Here is a 24210-nt window from a genome sequence, read left to right as displayed (position 1 = left end):
ACATTCCAAGCCATCTTATGTAACCTTTTGAACAATTTGCTGTGAAAGTTTGAGTTTAAGGTTTACACCAGCAATTTAGCATATTTGCTTCAGAGTGTTGATAAAAGCCAACCAATAGACTCCTAAGCATATTTGTTGAGGCACATTAATTACAATCGTTGTTTGGATCATTTTGCATAAAACTAATTGTCATGTCTTTTTCTACCCAGGACACACGCACCTCACCTATGAGGTCCTTTTGGAATACGTAACATGGTGCATCGACAGAATCTTAGTTTTGGAAGAAACTTATGGGGCCGATCCAGCCCCTCAGGAGCCATTTGTCAGGAATGTGTCCCCCTTAAAAAGATTATAGTTTTTATTTTTTAATTTGTTTGGTTAATTTTACAATGTTTTTTAACTGTCACATTTCGACATTCTAAAAAAAAATATAACAAAAAAATTTAAAAATTCAAAACCCTTTTTTTTGGGACCAAAAAAAAAAATAAAATAAAAAAACCCTCGTTTTTGGGAAACAAAAAAATTAAAAAATTAAAAACCCTTTTTTTTGGGACCAAAAAAAAAAAAAAAAATTAAAAAAACCCTCGTTTTTGGGAAACAAAAAAAATATAAAAATTAAAAAAAAACCCTTTTCCTGGTGCCTCCATGGCAGCATACTAGTGATAGAGCTCCGCCTCGACTCCACCTTCAGGATCAGTGAATAGCATAAATTAAAAGGTATAGCCCCCCCCCATCATTCTCCTTTTTTTCCTCAAACCTCTTGAACAGTGAAGATTGCAGCAGTATGTCCCTACCTCTGCCTGTGAAAACGGGCAGCTTCCACCGGGTTCAGCCTCTCCCGTGTGCAGTCCCTGTTCTTGGGCCGCTAAACGCGCTAATAAGACTGGGAACCCCTTCTGTGGATCTTCTGGGGTCTGTGAGTAACGGCGTTTCCTAATGTGGAACAAATATGCCGTCTTTTCATAAAATATATATGTATATATATATAATATTCATGAGTATGTGGATAAGGATACATGTATAATGTGGGGATTCATGGTGGCAGAGAGATCAGCTTTCCCTTCTACACTTCTCTGTCTTTCCATCACTATGCATAGTTTTGTGGGCACTGATTGTGATGTTTATTCCCAGTTATATTCTTAATTGCGTGTGTTATGGCTACCTTGTCTGGCGTTAGGGCAATTGGGGGCGATTCCCCCACGCAGCATTCTAATGGCTACGGCGTCCTGTTCCCCTGTTCGCGCCGGGTCGCGCCGTGATGACGCGGCGGCCGGCGCATTCGCATTGACTCCCACAGCGGTCATCTTTTCGGTGGGAGTCTCTGTGCGGCGACATGTCGGGTTGCGGCGCATGCGCAGTAAGAATTGCGGGACGACGCATGCGCGGTAGAAACAACGGCGGCCATTTTGCCGTGGTCTCAAAAAAAAAAAAAAAAAAAATATATGTATATAAATGAATAATTTATTTAAAGCTGCAGTATAAAGAAATAAAGAGGGGTAGTGTTGTTTTGAAGAAGGCAGAATTCAAAAAAGTTACAGGAAGTTAGGTTTTGGCTCAGGTATAGGGCAGCACATTTACAAATTATGTCTTAAAGGGGCAGTGTTGTTTTAAAAAAAAAAAAAAAAAATCCAGTCAATGGTTTCCCTGCCTTCCTATTGGTGCTTCGGCTCAGGTGGAGTGGAGCCTGATGTACTTAAACCAGGAAGTTTAGAGAGGCGGTGTCTTCGGTTTCAACTAGCCTTGCCCTGCAGACCATTTTCGTTTGCTCTCTCTCGGTAGGTGGTTTTTTATGCTTTGGTTCTTACTCTTTCTCTGTATATATGTGTATGTGTGTATATGTATATATATATATGTATACATGTTTTTCTACTATAATCTTTCCTTTTTCAGCTGATCCTCTTGCCCTTACCATGAGTCATTCCTCACGAAACCAAGATCCACCTGACCGTAATAGGTATGGGACCAACTTTTCGTGAGTATAAAAAAAAAAAAAAAAAAAGAGTGCGCCACTGACATCCATTATTTTTGGTTTGTCACAGTCCAGTACCATCGAAGAGATCTCAAAAATCATCGGGAAGACGGGATGACCACAGTCCTGATCGCAGGTCACATTCCTCAAGATACCCAGAGAGATCAAGATCCAGAAGCCGTTATCGCTCTCCTTCACCACATTATTCTTCAAGAAAAAAGTGCTGGTCTTGTGGCGCGGAACCCCTCCCGAGAAAGCTGGTCTGTAAAGACTGTCTCAGGGATTATGCGGCCAGTTGTGACACGGAGAGCCGCCAAGTAGTTGATCTACTTAAACAAACAATGAAGGACTCAATTGCAGAGTTGGTGTCCACCATCCCAGCTCGTCCTATACCACAGGCTTCTCAGCCACAGGAATCGGATCCGGTGATCGCAGGTCCTTCCGCTATCACTGTTAGCGCAGTTCCAGCCACTAGAGATCCTTCCTCGGAGGAACATTCGGACAAATCTTCAGATGAAGAAGAGCCTTCAGGTTTCAACTTTGCTTTAGTTCAGCCGTTTATTCAGGCGGTTAAGCAGGCCATCGCCTGGGATGAACCAGCGGAACCCCGGCCTAAGTCAAAGTCATATTTCCCTTTCCTCAAGAGGAAACAAGTCGCTTTCCCTTTAATGGGAGAAATAAGGGAAGTGATTGAGAATGAATGGAGTAAGACAGATAAAAAATTCTCCTTCAACAGAGTGAATAAATTTTATCCGTTGCCGGAAGAAGGAATACAAGCCTTATCCTCCATGCCAGTAGTGGATGCAGCGGTGGTGCGTCTAGCGAAGAACATGACCCTTCCAATGGAAGATTCAACTTCATTTAAAGATCCATTGGATAGGCGCATTGATCTTGACCTAAAAAGATGCTATCTGGCCGCAGGGGCAGCTTGTAAGCCCGCTATTGCGCTGACTTCAGTCTCAAGTGCCATTCATTCCTGGACTGACAACGTTGAGACAGCTCTGCGACAGGATGTCCCTAAAGAGGATATTATCAAGTCACTTGAGGAATTGAAGTTAGCGGCAGACTTCGTGGGAGAAGCCGCCATTGACACAATTAGGTGCGCCTCTCGTTCAATGCTCCACTCAGTGATGGCTAAGAGGGCACTATGGTTAAGGCCTTGGACGGCTGACTTGGCATCAAAGCAGAGCTGGTGCAAAATACCTTTTGATGGTAAATCGCTATTTGGTGAAAGATTGGAGAAGGCCATTTCCAGGGTCACTGGAGGAAAGACTGGTATTCTTCCACAAGATAGGAAGGAACGCAGAACAAGGGGTTTCCTCTCAAGGTTCCGCCAGTCAAATTCTAGAGGCTACAGACAGACCCGTCCATTCAGGGACAATAAGAGGCCCTGGAAAGGTACCCAGTCTTCCTTTCTGGCATCCAGAAAAAATAAAAATCTCACTACCCCACAAGGGGAGACAAAGTCCTTTTGACGCCAGAAAAGAAGTGACCGATACAGTGGGAGCCCGACTTCGCCACTTCTTACCAAATTGGATGACAAAATGCCAGGACCCTTGGGTCCTTTCTACCATCCGTTACGGTCACTTCTGGACATTCCAACAGCAACCACCTCGGGCGACTTACAAAAAGACGACACTACCATCATCCCCACAGAAGGCACAGGCCTTAAAGGACTTTCTAGTTTCACTTCAACTTCAACAAGCGGCGGTACCGGTACCCTATGGGGAACGCTTCACAGGTTTCTATTCAACCCTGTTCCTGGTGGAGAAGAAGACAGGGGGTTGGAGGCCGGTTATAGATTTGAAAGGTCTAAACCGCTATATTCATCTGGAAAGATTCAAGATGGAGTCCTTACAGACAATAATCCAAACAGTACAGCCTATGGATTGGTTGATATCTGTGGATCTGCAAGATGCCTACCTACACATTCCTATACTTCCCGCCTTCCAAAAATATCTAAGGTTCGCAGTAGGTCATGTCCACCTACAATTTCAAGCTCTGCCTTTCGGCCTGTGCACATCCCCAAGAGTCTTCACAAAGGTCTTGATATCGGCCCTTGCCCCCCTAAGGGAGAAAGGGTTAAGAGTATATCATTACCTGGACGATATCCTCCTCCTAGCCGACTGTCCACGGAAATTGATTCTCCACAGGGACATTCTACTACAAACCCTGAAGGATCTAGGGTGGTTAGTAAATCGGCAGAAGAGTCAACTATCTCCAACCCAGGTGATGGTATACTTAGGGGCAGAATTCAACACGGCCAGAGGCACGGTCTCTCTACCCCAAATGAAGGCAACAGCAATAATTCAAAAGACACTTCATGCCATAGGAAGGGACTACATGTCAGCTTCACAATGTATGAGTCTGATCGGCTCAATGTCTTCCTGCATCCCTCTAGTGCCATGGTCACATTGGCACCTGAGGTTCTTTCAGTCGGGATTCCTGTCCCAGTGGCGCACACGTCAACTCTCGCAAACGATCCAGATAACATCGATAATGCGCAGAGGCCTTCATTGGTGGACAGATCCGGAGAATCTCGCCAAACCTCACCATCTGGGTTCTCATTCCTGGACCATGATCACATCGGATGCGAGCAGCCAGGGATGGGGAGCGCATTGCGAAACAATACAGATTCAGGGGAGATGGTCCTTTCCGGTGAAAGACTTGGTTTCCAACATTCTAGAGCTGAGGGCGGCATTCATGGCACTAACCTCACTAGCTCCTCAGGTGAGGGCGCAGAGGGTCCTACTACGCCTAGACAACAGGGCAGCGGTTTCATACATCCAGAAGCAGGGAGGGACCCGCAGCAGGACCCTCCTGAGGGAAGTAGAGCCCATTATGATCTGGGCAGAAAGGAATCTGGTGGCCCTCAGAGCAGCCTATCTACAAGGCAGATTGAACACAGTGGCGGATCATTTATCAAGAGACTTCGAGGACGCCAACGAATGGGCAATACATCCGCACATTTTTCAGCAGATCCTCAGCCTATGGGATCTCCCACAAGTGGATCTATTCGCAACTCCAGAGAACTCCAAGCTCCCGAGTTTCTTCTCACGTCTCCCTTACCCGCAAGCGGAGGAAGTGGATGCTCTGTCCTGCCCATGGCGGTTCACGACAGGCTACGCCTTTCCACCACGTCCCCTAATTCACAGGTTCTTACTGAGATTGACGAGGGAACCAGTACAGATACTGACAATCCTTCCGTATTGGCCGAAGAGGCCTTGGTTTCCATTGGCCCTACGCATGAGCGTATGCTCCCCGATCAAGATTCCTCCCTTTCCTCACCTACTATCACAGGGGGGGAGGTTCCATCCAAGACCACAGACTCTGAACCTTCGAATATGGCTGTTGAGAGGAGGCGGTTTGAATCCTTAGGATGCTCCCAGCAAGTCATCAATACTCTCCTCAAAGCCAGAAAGCCAGCAACCAATTCCGTATATGCTAAGATCTGGAATAGGTTTGTGTCCTACGCGGAAACAGAAGAATTTGATCCCATCACGCCTTCTGTTTCAAACGTATTGGCCTTCCTTCAGTCTGGCCTAGACAGGGGTCTCGGCTTGAGTACACTTAAAGTTCAGGTGTCAGCGATTTCAGCGGCAACCAGCATCAGATGGGCAGATAATCCGCTGGTAATTACCTTTCTCAGAGGAGTTCTTAAGATTCGTCCTCCAAGTAGAAGTCCCTTTCCTCAGTGGGACCTTCCTCTGATTCTGGAGATGCTGTCCAAACACCCTTTTGTGCCGGTGGAACAAATTTCGCTATGGAACCTGACTTTGAAGACAGTTTTTCTAGTGGCGATCACGTCCGGCAAAAGAATTTCAGACTTGCACTCCCTGGGAATAGGGGAGGAGCATATATCGTTTTTCCCTGACAGGGTGGAGCTACGGCCTCTTCGAGGTTTCACTCCGAAAGTGACTACGCCAGACAACTTAAGTGAACCATGGGCATTACCAGTCTTCTCAGATTCGTGTCAGGAACTAGATGTTCCCAAGATACTAAAAGCCTATCTGGAAATGACAGCAGCCTTCAGGAATTCGGAAAAGCTTTTCGTGATTCCTTGGGGTAAAAACAGAGGAAAGGAAGCCTCAAAAAGGACCTTGGCATCCTGGGTAGTCAAGACCATTCAAAAAGCCTATACTGCACAAAACATGGATGTTCCTTCCAGAGTGAACGCACACTCAACAAGAGCAGTGTCAACTTCATGGGCAACGAGAGCAAACGTCTCATTGGAGACAATATGCAGGGCGGCGTCTTGGTCGTCACAGCACACGTTTCTCAGACACTATAGAGTTGATCCAGGGGCTCTAACGACAGTTGAATTTGGAAGACGAGTTGTTCAAGCAGCAATGTCTTTGTCTAATTAAACTTTATTTTTTGATTAAGCATTATCCCACCCGTGTAAGCTAGTTATTTATCACTAGTATGCTGCCATGGAGGCACCAGGAAAACGGAAAATTGTATCATACTTGCCGTGATTTTCCTTTCCTGGTGCCTATCCATGGCAGCATACGATCCCTCCCTCGGTTTTTCCTATTTACGGAGAATGATGGGGGGGGGCTATACCTTTTAATTTATGCTATTCACTGATCCTGAAGGTGGAGTCGAGGCGGAGCTCTATCACTAGTATGCTGCCATGGATAGGCACCAGGAAAGGAAAATCACGGCAAGTATGATACAATTTTCCGTTTTTTTGGGCACCAAAAAAAAAAAAAAATAACAAAAAAGCCTTGTTTTTGGCAACCAAAAAAAATATAAAAATTTAAAAAAAACCCTTTTTTTGGGACCCAAAAAAAAAATAAAAAAACAAAAAAAGCCTTGTTTTTGGCAACCAAAAAAAATATAAAAATTTAAAAAAAACCCTTTTTTTGGGCACCAAAAAAAAAAAAAAAAAAAAAAAAGCCTTGTTTTTGGCAACCAAAAAAAATATAAAAATGTAAAAAAAACCCTTTTTTTGGGCACCAAAAAAAAAAAAAAAAGCCTTGTTTTTGGCAACCAAAAAAAATATAAAAATTTAAAAAAAACCCTTTTTTTGGGACCCAAAAAAAAATAAAAAAACAAAAAAAGCCTTGTTTTTGGCAACCAAAAAAAAAAATGTTTACAAAAAAGCCTTGTTGTTTTTATGGCAACCGACAAAACCACAAATGTTTACAAAAAAGCCTTGTTGTTTTTATGGCAACCGACAAAACCACAAATGTTTACAAAAAAGCCTTGTTGTTTTTATGGCAACCGACAAAACCACAAATGTTTACAAAAAAGCCTTGTTGTTTTTGGTAACAAACTAAACCAAAAATGTTTACAAAAAAGCCTTGTTGTTTTTGGCAACGGAAAAAACCAAAAATGTTTACAAAAAAGCCTTGTTGTTTTTGGTAACAAACTAAACCAAAAATGTTTACAAAAAAGCCTTGTTGTTTTTGGCAACGGAAAAAACCAAAAATGTTTACAAAAAAGCCTTGTTGTTTTTATGGCAAACGACAAAACCACAAATGTTTACAAAAAAGAATTGTTTTTGTGAAAACCTTCCAAAAAATGATGTCAAAACATAAAAAATGTTTAAAATGTTTATCTAAATTAAATTTAAGTATGTTGCTCTTTGCAACACAAATGTTACATTGGCAATTTAGTTCATTCTATTATATATTGTAATATATTTTTTGTACGCTACAGTTGGTAGACACCCACATGTGTTATTAAAACATTTATTTTATTACCCAAGTTTTCTTTTTGGTGTACACATCGAATGTCTTTTGTGTTGTATTTGTTTAGTTGAGTGGTGTGGTCTGTAATTGTTAGTATGTTTGCTTTGGTTTATGTTAGCCTTGAGACTTGTTTTGAAGCTACATTTGAAGGGAGACCTTTTCTTGGGTCGTTATGTGAACATTGAGTTATCTAAATTTACATGAAATCATATGTTTGGAGATAGAGAAGCACGTGTGTATAAATGCCTACATTAACCAGGGCCATTACTTGGCCACCAACACTCCTAAAAAACCAAAGAGCAAACACAAACTAATCATTTTGCATAAAATGTTATTTCATCCCCAAAAGAAGCACTATAATAAATCATATTGTGCCACCCTCAAATTAAAAAAAAAAATGGCCCAACAAATTGGCCAATGTAAATCATTAACAAAACTAAACCAAATTAAACAAAAAAACAAAAAATCAAGTTGGTGGTCGTGCCTGAAGCAGTGTGGTGAGCACTGTTAAGTTTCCTGCCATCAAATGGTGGGCCAATAGTTCCATCTGGTCTGGGGTTAACTGTAGAGTTGTGCTCAAGTGGCCCATTAGGATCATATCTTCTGTCTGAGGCTGCTGATGATGCAGGGTGTTGAACGTTGGAAATGTCCCAGACAGAAGATGTTCTGCCAATAGTGTCATCTGCTCTGGGGTCAGCCTAAGCATTTGGGCAACGTGTGCCATTACCATGAGATGGGATCGTTGCTGCTCCAAGGCTATTTGATGCTGCTGGTGGTGCAAGGGTTGTGAAGATGTGTGGGGAGTGGTGGTTGATTGTTTGTTGTGGTCCACGGTGCGGGGGCAAACGACATGTCGCATTGGTGACAAAAAAGAAGAACGGCCTGGGGAGGAGTGAAGTGATAAAGGTGTGGAGGGAATGTAGTCAGGTGGAAGGGGTACTGTGGAACCAGTGCGCATTGAGGTTGTGCAGGAGGATTGCTCATTGAGGGGTGTGGGAGTCCGAACGGAGTGTGAAGTGCTAGGAGTGGCTACAGGAGGAATTGTCCCATCCCCAGCTGCCTGACAAGTGGCCAACACTGGCATTACCCTCCCACTACCACAACCTGCAGTGGCAGGTGAGTGAGATGTTTGGGAGGGCTCTGCCAATGGGGCATCTTCAGATCCAAACAGGCATTGGCGTGTGGCCAGCACCTGAGTGTCAACACTTTGCCGATCCCGTTGATGCTGGTCTGCTAAACTTACCAAGCTGTTACGCATATCCTGTTGAACCTGTAACATATCCTGGTGAACCTGTACCATTGTTGCTACAGATTCCTGTATGAGCCCGAGCAGACGTACTGCCTCAGTAGATTGCTGAGTACGCCTCCTTAACTCATTTTGGACCTGATACTCATCAAGCAGCCTCTCGGCTACATCCAGCATAGATGGACGAAGTTGGGTAGGTGACAATCCCTCTGCATCTAAGGCTACCTGAAAGCAGAAGAAATAGACCAAATCATTATCAAACATCATGACTAAATATTTCAGATTAGTTTGACAACTTAACACCCCAAGCAGAACGTTGAAAAGTTTGATGTGCTTCTAATGAGTACTTGTTCATTGTAAGATTATCCAAGCTAGCAACACTTCTGATAATGGGTACATATTATATTGGTATGACTAATATGACAAAGGCAAAAAAGATTCAACATGAAGGTGTTCCCAATTAACCCTGGTGTGGTAGGTTGTTTATGCTTTTGGTAAATCTGTTACTACACCAATGACTTTATACATCTACGTATGTTGTCTAAAATCTTGCCATCAATCGGCTACAGGACAACCCAACCAAACGATACCCATGAATTTGGACCTGGAAAATCAAAGACGGGCCGGACTTTAAAGATCCTGGATGTTTTTGGAACATTAGTGGCACACCAAATTATAACATAATTCCCTGATGTTCAAGATAGAACTCTTGTTGTGCTGGTGCATCGTCAGAATGTCATAGCACTAATTTAACACACACAATGTAAGCCACATCTAGTCCAAAATCAATGCTACCATTGAAATGTTACATGTGCACCTTGTTCCCTTATATCACATACCACAGCACTGGATGCAGAATCGTCGCCAGCTCCTGATCCAACTCCAGCTGCAACGTCAAGAGGGGCCTGATGTTCTTTTAAAAACAAAAAAAAAAAAACATGTTTAGTACATAACCTTAGTCAGTAATGATTATGGCCAGATTGCCCTCCTAGCTTCATGAATGAAGCATTGAGGCCAAACATTCAAAAGTGCTTTCCTGGGCTCATAGGACACTTGCTAAACCCTCCCAAAGGTTAAGAAGGCTTGGTCTGCCTACTAATGACGGCACCCATTAATGCTGTCAACTGTGTTTTGCAGGGTAAACATCTAAAAGGCAACACTCTTTCATAAGAAAAAACATGTGTGTTAATGGGGTTAATAAGATTCAAAAAAACATTATTTGACTAGACATACCAACACCTTCCTCCAGGCCTAGCTGCACTGGGTGTGTTCCCTGCTGCGGATCTTCTGTAAAGGACATAGCAATATGAGCTATCTTGGAAAAAAAAAAAACATCTACATTGTTTGGCACAGTATGATATTGGACCTACCAGGAGGAGGGTCAGCACTGATGTCAACACCTGTGAGTCCGTCTGGTTCGCCAAGCTGCATGGGCTGTGGAGGGGCTGAGATCCGTGCTACAGATGAACAAATTGCAGGTTGGGGAAAACAAAAAAAGGACAATTGGAAGGGCAAGTATCACATTCTCTTAATGTCACACATAGGATAGTAGTTAATCTTTTCCAAACAACTCACACAATTGACATCCAAGATAATATCCTACCTCGGTGCAAAGCATCCGAATCTAAGTCCTCTCTGGGAAAGATGGTATCGGGTCCTATGATGTTCAAGAAAGGTAATTGATAATCCCAGAGAGAACTTCGTGCACGTTCATCCAGCCGACCTTGACGGTCATAAAGACCCTCCGCAGCCCATGCAATTAGCTTCTTCCGAACGGACCCACAGATGTCGTTGACCTTCTTCCGCACACTGTCACGGTGGCGAGGTGCTTCACCCAGTGCATTTACAGCATCCCGGATTTCATCCCACAATCTGTTCTTCTCTGTTACTGAGTAAGACGCGGCCCTGGTCCCATGTATCGCCTGATATCTGGCCATATAGGCGTGGACCAGGGCACAGCACTGATTGTGGGTGAAACGGGGAAGCCGGGGTAATGTGGACAAGCTGACTCTGGTGGACGGACCCGCTCCAGGACTACTGTCAGAAGAGCCAGCTTGTCCACTTGGTGTGTTAACACCTCCCCCGGCTTCCTCCTCCGGGATGGGGATGGTGGACTCCCTCATGGATACAGCTGGAGCCTCCCTCACACCAGAGCCAGACGATCTGCCCACCCTGCCCCCCCTGCCCCCCCTGCCCCCCCTGGCCCCCCTGGCCCCCCTGGCCACCCTGCCCCTTCTCATCCTTCCAGTGGGTGGGGCCATGGGAGCACGAGGTGGGCAGAGAATCTGGCTGTCCAGCAGCAGCAAAGAGCCCCAAACTCCTAAATCTGAAATGACAAAAGAGAAAACAGAAAAAACAGGATTTGCAGATTGCTCTTCATATACAGTATAATTAGTGAACAGTTACAGAACACACTTACCTAATGGCACAAACAGACTTGGTGGTGGTGGTGGTGGTAGTAGTGGGCAAAGAGCAGAAGAGGCTGCAAAGAAAAGGAAAAAAAAAACACATAAGAAAACGCATATGGGTACAAATCACACGAGGCCCTCCAAACACTTACCTAATGGCACAAACACGGTGGTGGTGGTGGTGGCAAAAAAAGCAGAAGAGGTTGCAAAGAAATGGAAAAAAAAAACACATAAGAAAACGCATATGGGTACAAATCACACGAGGCCCTCCAAACACTTACCTAATGGCACAAACACAGTGGTGGTGGTGGCAAAGAGCAGAAGAGGCTGCAAAGAAATGGAAAAAAAAAACACATAAGAAAACGCATAGGGGTACAAATCACACGAGGCCCTCCAAACACTTACCTAATGGCACAAACACAGTGGTGGTGGTGGTGGTGGTGGTGGCAAAGAGCAGAAGAGGCTGCAAAGAAATGGAAAAAAAAAAAACACATAAGAAAACGCATAGGGGTACAAATCACACGAGGCCCTCCAAACACTTACCTAATGGCACAAACACAGTGGTGGTGGTGGCAAAGAGCAGAAGAGGCTGCAAAGAAATGGAAAAAAAAAAAACATAAGAAAACGCATAGGGGTACAAATCACACGAGGCCCTCCAAACACTTACCTAATGGCACAAACACAGTGGTGGTGGTGGCAAAGAGCAGAAGAGGCTGCAAAGAAATGGAAAAAAAAAACACATAAGAAAACGCATAGGGGTACAAATCACACGAGGCCCTCCAAACACTTACCTAATGGCACAAACACAGTGGTGGTGGTGGCAAAGAGCAGAAGAGGCTGCAAAGAAATGGAAAAAAAAAAAACATAAGAAAACGCATATGGGTACAAATCACACGAGGCCCTCCAAACACTTACCTAATGGCACAAACACGGTGGTGGTGGTGGTGGCAAAAAAAGCAGAAGAGGTTGCAAAGAAATGGAAAAAAAAAACACATAAGAAAACGCATATGGGTACAAATCACACAAGGCCCTCCAAACACTTACCTAATGGCACAAACACAGTGGTGGTGGTGGCAAAGAGCAGAAGAGGCTGCAAAGAAATGGAAAAAAAAAAACACATAAGAAAACGCATAGGGGTACAAATCACACGAGGCCCTCCAAACACTTACCTAATGGCACAAACACAGTGGTGGTGGTGGTGGTGGTGGTGGTGGTGGCAAAGAGCAGAAGAGGCTGCAAAGAAATGGAAAAAAAAAAAACACATAAGAAAACGCATAGGGGTACAAATCACACGAGGCCCTCCAAACACTTACCTAATGGCACAAACACAGTGGTGGTGGTGGCAAAGAGCAGAAGAGGCTGCAAAGAAATGGAAAAAAAAAAAACATAAGAAAACGCATAGGGGTACAAATCACACGAGGCCCTCCAAACACTTACCTAATGGCACAAACACAGTGGTGGTGGTGGTGGTGGTGGTGGTGGTGGTGGCAAAGAGCAGAAGAGGCTGCAAAGAAATGGAAAAAAAAAAACACATAAGAAAACGCATAGGGGTACAAATCACACGAGGCCCTCCAAACACTTACCTAATGGCACAAACACAGTGGTGGTGGTGGTGGTGGTGGTGGCAAAGAGCAGAAGAGGCTGCAAAGAAATGTAAAAAAAAAACACATAAGAAAACGCATATGGGTACAAATCACACGAGGCCCTCCAAACACTTACCTAATGGCACAAACACAGTGGTGGTGGTGGTGGTGGCAAAGAGCAGAAGAGGCTGCAAAGAAATGTAAAAAAAAAACACATAAGAAAACGCATATGGGTACAAATCACACAAGGCCCTCCAAACACTTACCTAATGGCACAAACAGACTTGGTGGAGGGGGGGTGGTGTAATCCTTTATAGGCAAAAGGAGGCTGCAAACATTAAACATACATGAGAAATCGCATGACCTACATACGTGCACATAATAAATTACAGTTATCAGGAAAGCAAAAATGGTGTCTTTGGAAGCTGGGAAGGTAAGGGGGCAGGTTTAGATGCCAAATCTAGACTGCACACCTTTAACAAACATGAGAAAACACATGTCCAAACCACATGCACATGGGGCCAACTGCCAATGATTAAAAGACACTTGAGGGGTTCCCAAGCTATTGTGGGTTGGAGGGGATTCACCATAGACAACTTAAGCACACCCAAGATAAGTACAAATTCTCTCCTTCCTTTTTTTTGGGAGAGAGAGATACAATTGTCTTACCTCCAGATAATGTAGGTTGTGGGTCACAGGGTCTTGCTAGCACATAAGAAACATCGATCTATAACATCCAGCAGCCATATTGGCCATGTGCTCCTTTTATAGCTGGCTCACAGGTGTGATAATTAGCGGCCGTTTCTATATATATCTGCGCATTCGCGAATTTGCGCATTCAAAATGGAGGACGATATCCCAGACGCATTAGATGGTGCAATGCTGGCATTTATCGGTGCCTTGTTTGAGGAGGCCCTGGCACAGGAGGCAGCAGAAGGTGGGGAAGCTGCAGCAGCAGCACCTCCAGCAGCAGCACCTCCAGTCCGTGTGCCCTTACCTCGCCAGCCACGCATTTTTGCTCCAAGGATCTATTTGGACAAGCTGCGGGATTCTGATGTCAGGAGGAAGTTCCGGCTCGAGCGAGGAACTATTCTACACCTCTACCAGCTCATAGCAGAGAAAATTGACCCGGACACACAGCGCGGCCATGCGGTGCCCGGCATGGCCAGATTGCTGGCCACTTTGTATATTTTAGGGCGTGGCAGCTTCCAAGCCACTTCGGGAAGTATCATGGGCATTAGCCAGCCCACAGTTTCAAGGGTGTTCATGTTGGTCATTAATGCCATAGTGGATATAGTGCCCAATTTTATCCACTGGCCACAGAATGAAAATGAGTGGAATGAAGTCAAGTTGGGTTTCTACCGGCGGGCACACATGCCGCAAATCCTAGGGGCAATCGATGGCACCCACATAGCCATTAGGCCCCCAAGGAGCCACGAAAGTGAATACCGGAACCGCAAGCAGTACCACTCCGTGAACGTCCAATTAGTGTGTGACGCCAAACAGCGCATCATGAGTGTCAACACTGGTCACCCAGGGTCGTGCCATGATTCCAGTATGTTAAGAACAAGTACTCTGTACGAGGTGTTTGAAAGTGGACAAATGCCCGAAGGGTGGCTTATTGGTAAAGTATTTTGTCTTAACAACATAAACTGTAAGATTACATAGACATAGGAATAAGCTACATCGGTGTACACCCTGATTTAAGCAAAGCCTACCTAAAATGGATGTGTTAGGAGTTGTCAGGCTGTTCACACACAACCAGATCAGCAGCTTAGCAGCTCACAAAAGAAAGATTTGCAAAGTTGTCTTTGAGTCCAATGAAGGTGGTTAACCAATGTGTAAATGGTGTCCTCTAGCCACCCAAAGAAAACCTACAAATGATTCCAATGGTATTGCCATATCCCCAAAGTACTTTGCATAAGTGAGTCAATATTGGTTTCCTCACTCTAGTTGCAGATATATTCCAGAAGTAAGACCTAGGCTAATGTAATAGGAACAAAATAGGGGCCAAGTTGGAACTTGCAAGAGAAACCCACCACTTTGTGTGTCCTTTTTCCCATTTGTATTAGTGATTTAGGCAGTTAGACAGAGTTGAGATGTTTCATATGATTTTTTGCAAACAGACGAGCAGGTTGTTTAGTAAAATGCCTAATTGTCTCCCATTTTGAGGAGTCATCTAAAGTCACATGATATGAATAACTAATGTATATTTTTCTTATTTTTCAGGGGATGCTGGTTACCCGCAGCTGACGTGGCTGATGGCTCCAATCAGGTACCCCCAGGGCCCAGCAGAGAGGAATTACAACAGGGCCTTGCGGAGAAGCCGGAGTATCATTGAGTTGACCATAGGTCTTCTCAAGTCCCGGTTTCTCTGCTTGGCCCGGCCTGGGGGTGAACTCCTGTACTCTCCTACAAAGGCTTCCAAGATCATCCTGGCGTGCTGCGTGTTGCACAACATGTGCGTTGCCCGGGATGATTCTTGGGAGCTGACGGAGGAGAGGGAGCCAGAGGTCTGTCAGCCGGCGGCCCCCAGGCGGCGGAGCACCGCTGCCGGTATGGCCACCCGGAATACCCTGGTTGCTAGCCACTTTACATGTAAGTACTGTAACCGGTCAAGATAGGGCATGTGTATTAATTAGCTAGTTAGCAGAGGTGCCACTCACAGGGAGACAGAGGGTGATTATCATCTGCCAATGACACTTGCCATTGTAGATAAAGTGTAGTCAACATTGGTAAAATTGTGTTACTTGAGCAAAAACATGCACCTCTAACCATAAACATGTTGGTATTGTGAATAGTGTAAAGGGCTGAGAAGAGCTGGCAGGTGTTTATTTGTGTCTATGCCACCTGTGTAGTTATTGATAACATGAACGGCTGCTTGGTATCTTATGGTGTTGTAATTTTCCAGAACATCAACATCTTGGAATCATGGCACGTACCATGGGAAGCCTGTGGTGATGGGCTGTCTGGCGTCACAGGTGTGTATTCAAATGTTTACATTAATGATTTCTGGTTTGTGTAAGTTGGCATAAAATGTGTTATTTCACTCGTGATGTCGAAATTAAATGAAGTTCAGAATGAAGCAAACAGGCATTAAGATGTGATTTTCATTATGAAATGTCTTATCCTTTGTTTTATTTTTCCAGGAGTGGTACTGCTTGCGGGTGTAGGTGGTAGAAACCCACCTTGATGGACTCCACTCATTTTCTTTTGTGGTCAGTGGATATTTGGTAAGGCACATGGCCAATGACCAACATGAACACCCTGGAACTTCAAAAGTGGCTTGGAAGCTGCCCAGCAACCTTGCCATGCCTGTCCCCTATGAGCTGGTAGAGGTGCAGAATGGATTCTGAACTCTGCCGGAAGTTGTGGAAGACATCAGAATCCCGTAGCCATGGAGCAAAGATCGTGGTCTGGCGCTGTAAAGGCACACGGACTGGAGAGTGACAATATTCTTTTGCTGCATCCCTCCTTCTGCTGTCATTCTCAAATAAATAAATACATTAGAATTGAACATGTGTTTTTTTGTTTTGTGTGGGTGCCTACAGACAAAAGGGCCATCCACACTGTAAGATTTAGAGAAGACTTTATCCTTCAGATTGACATTTTCTATGTAGTGCAAGGGCCTGCCTGATTGCATCCAAATTGAAAGTGTTGAGGTTTGAGCTTCTATTATATGGTTTGGTTAAGTCTACAGGAAAAAGTCTAGACAAATTGTTAGTGTATGGCCCATTAAGCTGCCAAGGCCGGAGTTTTGCACTTTGCATGCTGCTTGTACTGGTGATGTGAGGGGTTGTAATGTAGAGTAGGGATGTGACAGTGTTGTGTTGAGGTGTGAGGCAAATGTAGTGTTGGACTATGAGGGTCTGTGTTGTTGAAATATGGAGAGAGTCCAATATCAGACACCTATGTTTATTGGTCAAGAAATTGTAAGAACCATGGTAAATATGTAAAGAATTGCATCTCGATAAAACTAGGACCACACTCATAAAATCAAAATTGTGTTGTTTCCATTGATGTGCTTGAAATTTGGGTAGGACACCCCCCTCCCCCCCAAATTCAAGATAGTTTAAAAAAACTGTTTAAAAAAATGAGAGTGAAAAGAGATCCCAAGTGTAGTGATGTGATTTGAACCCATGACGTTGTGAACTGCAGTGAAGTTGCAAAGCACTTAGCTATTGTGCAGAATAAAGCTGTATGGTGGAAAAAAAGGAGTGTGTTAAGGCTAAAAAGCACATATAGCTAAAGAACTAAACATTGTATGGAATGTGGGAAGAAGACCATGGTAAAATTGTGAGGTTTCATCTTGCCCTGAAGTAGGGTAGGGGTTTGGTCACTTGCCTTTGGTACTTTCCTTCATAAGATCGATTCGACACACAGACAAGATCAAAAAAACACTTAAAATGGTGTAAGCTTGCAAGCGCTTCTGAGTGTAACATTATTTAGCAATATATATGATGTAATCCGTTACATTTTAGCAATATAAACAAAAAAAGAAAATAAAAAAAGTAGGTGGAGATGGTAAGCCTAGAACCTACAGCAGAGGGAGATGAATTACAGACATGTGATGTGTGCACTAATCCACTAGCCCACATCACTATGTGAAACTGCTATAAGCACGAAGACATAAGTTTGCGAATTGGCGAAGCCGCGATCGTAAGTGAATCCCGCTGACGGCGGAATTCATTATTGCTGTTTTACTCGCCAATTCGCCGCAGCGCCAGTTAATTGATTTGAACGCGGCGAAACTGAAACACGTCATAGATGTTTGAAGCTGCAGTTTCTTTAAATCCGGCCCTTATTGTGGGACTTTTTATATCCAGTGAAAACCTTTTATTCCATTGATTGAAAGTGTTTTTTGATATTTATTCTTGCATTTACCCCAGGTTTTATGTGGGATTCCCTGCTGTTTTATAAGTTTACAATTTTATACAATTTTATATATTGAGTATCTCTTAGCCGGTTTGTAATTAGCATCCTGTTGGTTTTACACCTTTTAAGACGTATACATAGTGGATTTTTTTTCACCATATTTTAATTTTCTTTATTTTCACCAATATTAATTGACCTTTTTTTATATAATTCTATATTTCTCATCATTACACAGATCGTCCAATTTTCCTCATTTTTCACAGCAAATCGGAACTGATGAACGAAAATTCATACGCAAATTCTCGTACGACAAAGGCTTTTTTTTTGTTGTTTATTGTTTCTGATCATGCGCAGTCTTTCTTTTCTGATTTTGCTTGTACAACAATTGTACAAAAACGGTAGCCATTAAACAAATATCGTTCGTTTTTTTCCCGTATGAGAAAAATTTTGGAGTCTGTCCCTTCGAGAATTTTCATACAAAAACTTTGAATCGTCTGTAGAAAGTTCTGTACACACTATACGAAAATCGTCCGAAAATTCTTTGGACAAAAATGTTCGCCCGATTTTCTTATAGTGTGTATTAAGCCTCGTACACACACGTCGTAATTCGGCAGGGAATTTTCGTCCGACGACCGATCTGCCGATTTTCGGCTTGTTAGTATGATGCTTCCGACAACCGACTCCGACTTTTCGGCCGAAAAAAATCTGGTGTGCAGGCTATAAAATGTTTGTCCGCCGTCAAAACACGGCCGATTTTCGTGCAGTCAGTACAGATTTCGACAGGAAAAAATCTAATGAGCAAGACTAGGCATGCTCAGTGAAGAAAGAACACAAAGAAAGCAAACCAACATTTGTGTGCAGTCTAGGCACATTCCAACCAACTAAACACCACTCTGGACAAAAGACGGACGATCGGTCGGCCGATAATCGCTGTGTGTGTACTAGGCTTTAGCCTTAACACTCTCCATACCCCCCCAGACTGACAATCAGGGCCGGTACAAGGGGTGGGCGGAAGGGACGGGTGCCCTTGGCGGTACCATTTAATAGAGGAGGGGGGGCGCAGATGAAGTGCCGGCAAAGTACACTGTCTGTGTGTGTGACTGTACACACCATCGGCTTTATATGTACCGAGTGCGCTCCTGCACTCGGTACAAGCCTGGAACAGCAGAGCCCTTCCCTGTCAGTGGAGATACTGACAGGACCTTCACTCACAGTTCACAGCGCCGGCTTTGTGTGACGTCACTGAGACGCCGGCCGGAGGCGGGATGGCAGAGGACCGATACCAGGGCTGAAACCTAGAGGAGGAACCAAGTGTGTATCCCACACAGGGGCAGACTGACCATTAGGGCGCTCGGGCATTGCCCATGAGAGGCTCAGTCCGCCCCTCCCTGATGGTGGTTTCTGCAGCGCTCGGAGAGGACTCTGGCGCTGGTGGGGATGAGAGAGCAGCGGTAGTTGCAGCAGTAGACTAGCCTCTCTGGGCACTTCTTCCCCCGGGAAATTCAACTCAGGGGCGGGGCCACAATCCACATCCCCGCCATGGAGAGTGCACTGCAGACCGGATCGGTCTTGGAGCTGGTAGCAACCTGTTTGCAGCACAGCAGCAGGTTAGTGTGTGATGGCCAGCCTTCTGCCCAGTAGTTTTTAGTATATCACTTTGCTCTATGCGTTAATCTATCGAGTGTTGATTTCTGTATACACTGAGTGTATTGATAACTGTATAGTGAGTGGCACTCAGTGTACAGATATCAGTGTTATATATAGGGAATAGCACTCAGAGTACAGTCACAGGTATTAGCACCCTGTACAGAGATCAGTGTTATAAATAGGGAATAGCACTTAATGAGTCCTATTCCCAATATATAACACTGATATCTGTACTCTTAGTGCTATTCCTTATATATATAACACTTATATATGTACACTGAGTGGCACTCAGTTTACAGATATCAGTTTTATGGAATAACAGTCACTGTACAGATATCCAGGAATGGCCTGACCATTAGTGCCGGCTCACACTGATCCGACTTGGACCGCGACTTGTCAGCCTGACAAGTCGCGTCGGTCGCGCTCCCATTGTTCAGTACAGGACCCATTCTAATAGAAGCGACACAAGTCGCTCCGACTTAGAAAAAGGGTCCTGTACTACTTCGGGGCGACTTGCATAGACATTCATTTTATGAAGTCCGTGCAAGTTGCGCCAAAGTCGTGCCGCTGCAGTGTGAACCGGCACTTAGGGCACCAGGGCAGTGCCCAGGGCCATCAGGGGGCCCCATGAGAGGCTTCAGTCCTAAATTTCACTCCACTCCTCCTCCTTCATATGGAAAGGGTCAAGTTGAAGAGGAGCGGACTGACATGGGTTGAAGGTGATGTGTACATGGAGGGCACAGTCTGTACGACTGAGGACAGTGTACACTCTCACAGTGCGCAGCTCCTCCATAGGTGAGGGGTCCTGTTATGAGAGGAGAGAACCCACCCATTGTCCTATGCTGTGTCTGGGGACAACCCCACTCATGTCCCTTCCTCCCAGGGCTGGACCCGATCACACTGTCAGTCCAGTCTGGGCTCTGCTTCCCCTGCCTATCTTTTTGTTTCCCTGCCTGACTCTGGAATATTGTTGCAGAAACTGATGCGAATGCTGTCTGTTATTATTGCGTAAATTGGGAGCTGTTTTAAGTATTCTCTTGTTTTAAACAGAACTTAATCTTTCTTTACACGGGGGGTGGGTGGGGGGGGGGGGGGTGGGGCGCAGTTTTCCATCTTCGCCCTGGGCACCAAATTACCTTGTCCCAGCACTGCTGACAATGCTAGTGTGGAAGGTGTCTCCATTGCTCCATCATAGAGCGGAGACATCTTAAGGCAGGAAGAGTGTTACTGGCCAGATTACCAAATTACAAAAATTAGGGAGAAAAAAAGGCTAATAAATGAACACTATTGCGGCCAACAGCTCCAATGATTGGTAAGCTGCAATATATTACATTTTTGTTTTTGGTTTATTGATGCTTACCATTTTTGGGTTTTTAATTGCCAGTATAGCCCTGTGCTTAAAGCTAAACGACAAGTAAAGTAAACGTCCTCCCTTGTAGCAGGGCTTCACCTGCACTGCAAGTTTAAAGAATATGTAACCCCAACATTTTATATTCCTGATATGATCCTGCTGTACCATTTACTTGTATGAAAAGTATCCTGTTCTCTTTGTTTTGCTTCGTGTGAAATCCTGGGTGTTTCTGCCAGTCCCTCTGCTTTTTTCTTAAAACTGACCACATTAGGCATGAAAGCACAACATGGTCAGTTTTTTGGCTGTGCTGAGAACTCAGCCTGCTCCCCTCCAATGATCAGACTCACCTGACACCCACTCTGCCCAGCCATTCGCTGGGAAGACCAGTGTATGCTGTTTCTTCTCCCCAGCACTCCTTATACAGCTGAGAATAGAGGGTATGTGATCACTTATAAAAAAGGGATTGATAATGTTTTTTATATATAAATACAAATGTTTTGCCTTTATTTCTAACTGAATGGGAAGTTTTACAAGGTGGGGATAAGCACATTTACTTACTTGATTCTTCGCTCCACCAGCAAATGGTGCTCCCCTACACTGTGGCAGTAGACTATGACCCCTGCATTGGTCTTACAATTACATCAGGGGCCTCTAATTGCCAAGTGCAAGGAAGAAGAGGCTGCAGGGACCAGTCTAGCGCAGTCCAATACAAGGGAAGACTTTTGCTTTTCCTGAAGTTAAGGTTGACCCTTCTCCGTGCTATCATAGATGTAGCACCCTCCTAGCGTAGGATGCTAGGAAAAAATTTTTTTGCTTCATCTGTAATCAAGTGAGCCATGATTATTTATTCTGGTCTGTTCAGGAGAGTTTGACTGCTTCCCCCTGCCTCTGGAAGAGGTTTTCAGAACATAGGGAGGGAGATTTAAATGACAGCTGTGGTAGAGCTGAGAGCTTGGAGTGATCTTTCTGAGGAGCTGGCTGTGGGACTTCATCATAGAGATCTTGTCTGGAGAAGAATTGTTTTCCTCACTGGACCAGGTCCAGAAGAAGCTGGAAGAGTTGTGCAGCTGTACTAGGGACGTGTGTGAGTACTGGCCTTGAATTGTGATTCCTGATGACTGTGCATTTTGGGAGGTAAGTGCCATAGGTAGCTATGGACTAAAGTGGCCTTTATAGGGTCTCCTAATACTGGCCATTCCCTCTGTCCTGGGGTGGAAGGTTAGAGAAAAGTGTCCTCTTGTTACTGTGCAGTGTTTTGAAGTATCCCATGCCCTAACCCATCTCCTTGTTTATTGTTCTTCAAGCAATAAATCATGCCTCACAACTTTTTGAGATCAGAACGAGGGGAACCTATTAGCAAAATGATGTAGGCATAGGACACACACACCCTGCCACGCATCTTAAAGGAGAATTAAACCAAGAAAATGATTAGTTAAACCCACAATTGTAAAATGACGCCGCAGGAACACTCCGTTAGAGTTGTAATATGACGCCCGCCCGTTCCCGCTGCTCTCCTTCACCCCCCCCCCCCCGGGGGCACGCAGCATGGCGTTCGGGGATGGAGAGTGTGACTCTGACACAGTCCATCCCTGATCAGGGTAAAGAGCCAATGAAAATGTCTCTTTACCACGTGACGGGCTGTGTCCAATCACAGCCGGTCACAGAATGTCAACAGAGACCACGGTAACTAGCTGTTACTGTGTTCTCCTCACACACTGATCCTGTGCGAGGACGAGATTGCGGTGACAGCTAGTTACCGATTATAGTGCACCCTAAAACACACTGATTGCCCCCCCAATAAAGAGGACCTGTTACTAGCCTATCAAAGTACCTGTCACTAGCCCATCAAAGTACCTGTCACAAGGCCATCAGAGTACCCGAGTACCTGTCACCAGGTAAGTATCCTGTGCAGTTTGTCTGGCGAACTGCAGTGTAGGATCACCGTGAAACAATCAGTGAGGCCGGGAATACACTGTGAGGGTTAAAACACGACCCGGGAGGCGATCATTACCGTGTTGGGTAAGTAACGTACACATCGCCTCGGTTAAGGTTTCTAGTTGGGGGGGACTAGTGTAACAACCACTAGTATAGTGGTTGTAGTCTGCCAATCCACCGTGAAAAAGTCACCGGCGGTGGTCTCCTAAAGTGGTGCAAGGGGTCCCCCTGGACACAGGGTTAAGACGGTAAGCCGATTTGAATCACCTTGGGCAATGAGCCATCCGTGTGAGAGAAGGAAAGCGAGGCTTCCCACAGTCAGACGGCTGCACAATAACATGAAGTCTAGTTTTGGGGTGAAGGCCATAGAACCCATTAAAGAATGGCACAGGTGGTCCAAGGGTACCGCTTGGATTATCCCACTGGAGGGAACTTTTGATGGCTGGAGATGGGAGAAATTCATAACTGAGTTTAAACCCCAGACTTGGGGTCGGCAAAGACTATAGATGTAGCACAATTGTGGCTTCAGAGATCTATTATATTATATAATATAATATTATTCAATAAGCAAGGCGTGCAGGAGGCGGTTTCAGTCCAGTAGAACCACATTATTTACACATGGCCTGATGAGATAGCCGAGTCCAGCGATCCGGTGAGGGAAGTGGAGGAAGCTCTTTCTGGGCTAACTTTACAGAGATGAGCCAAATCCGCTGACACTGAACCTGTCACTGTCTCTCCTGATTCACAGCCTGTTATTGACTCTATTGTCTCTGCACTTTAATCCCCATTTTTTTTCAGCTCACAGTACAGACCGTGATACCGTTAACACCCTCCCACCTCACACTATCTCTATCTCTCAACAGCCTGTCATAACACCTGAACCCTCTCCTTCTGTGGCAAACTATGAGGTATTTTAACAGGTCTGCTATGGATGTGGAAAGTCAGGGCATATCAGGCATAATTGTCCGACCAACCCGGCTGGTCCGCGGGGTAAGTGGCAATTTATTCCAAAGGATCCGGAAACTCCAAAAGGTAGGTATGGTCAGAAAGGACTATGACACATCATAGAGCGTTGGTAAATCAATGTCAGCCCACATCAATCTATTTCTAGAGGAGTTAAAATATCCCCTCCCTTGCCTCATTGACATTGATGCAGCCAAAACTGTTCTAAGATCCCAAGATCTTAGAGGCAAGGTTCCTTTTCCAGGGGAGACAACTCCCACTGTAGGTCTCACGGGCCAGACAGTGTCTTTGCGAATGACTGAACCTCTCCAGTTTTGCAAGGAGAAGGTTGTTTTCTTTGGTCATTGCATTTCTCAGGGTACCCAACATCGAACCTCTCAGAGAATACAGACATTGAAGAGAGCCTCCAGAGCCCATGTAACACCGACAACTGAGAGCCATTCTCAGACTTGTCAATTACTGCAGAGACTGGATCCCTAACATACCATCCAAACCAGGACCCCTTTACGAAATAACATCACAAACAACTTTTCA

General features: G+C 44.7%; 1 protein-coding gene across 1 annotated transcript in view; it reads right to left on the bottom strand.

The window, feature by feature from the left end:
- The window catches only part of LOC309548239 (hydroperoxide isomerase ALOXE3-like), a gene marked incomplete at both ends in the record, with an annotated part of 70052 nt that extends 49419 nt beyond the window's left edge, over nucleotides 1-20633 (bottom strand). The window contains one exon of the mRNA XM_082248190.1: nucleotides 20564-20633. Coding sequence (XP_082104316.1) covers nucleotides 20564-20633 — 70 coding nt within the window. The remainder of the gene's footprint in view (nucleotides 1-20563) is intronic.
- Nucleotides 20634-24210: the final 3577 nt, after the last annotated feature.

This window comes from Pelophylax lessonae, assembly GCF_965119305.1.
Source record: "Pelophylax lessonae genome assembly, chromosome: 2".
NCBI classification, from domain to species: domain Eukaryota; kingdom Metazoa; phylum Chordata; class Amphibia; order Anura; family Ranidae; genus Pelophylax; species Pelophylax lessonae.
The sequence above is the reverse complement of the archived record's forward strand: the minus strand, read 5'-3'. Positions and strand labels throughout refer to the sequence as shown.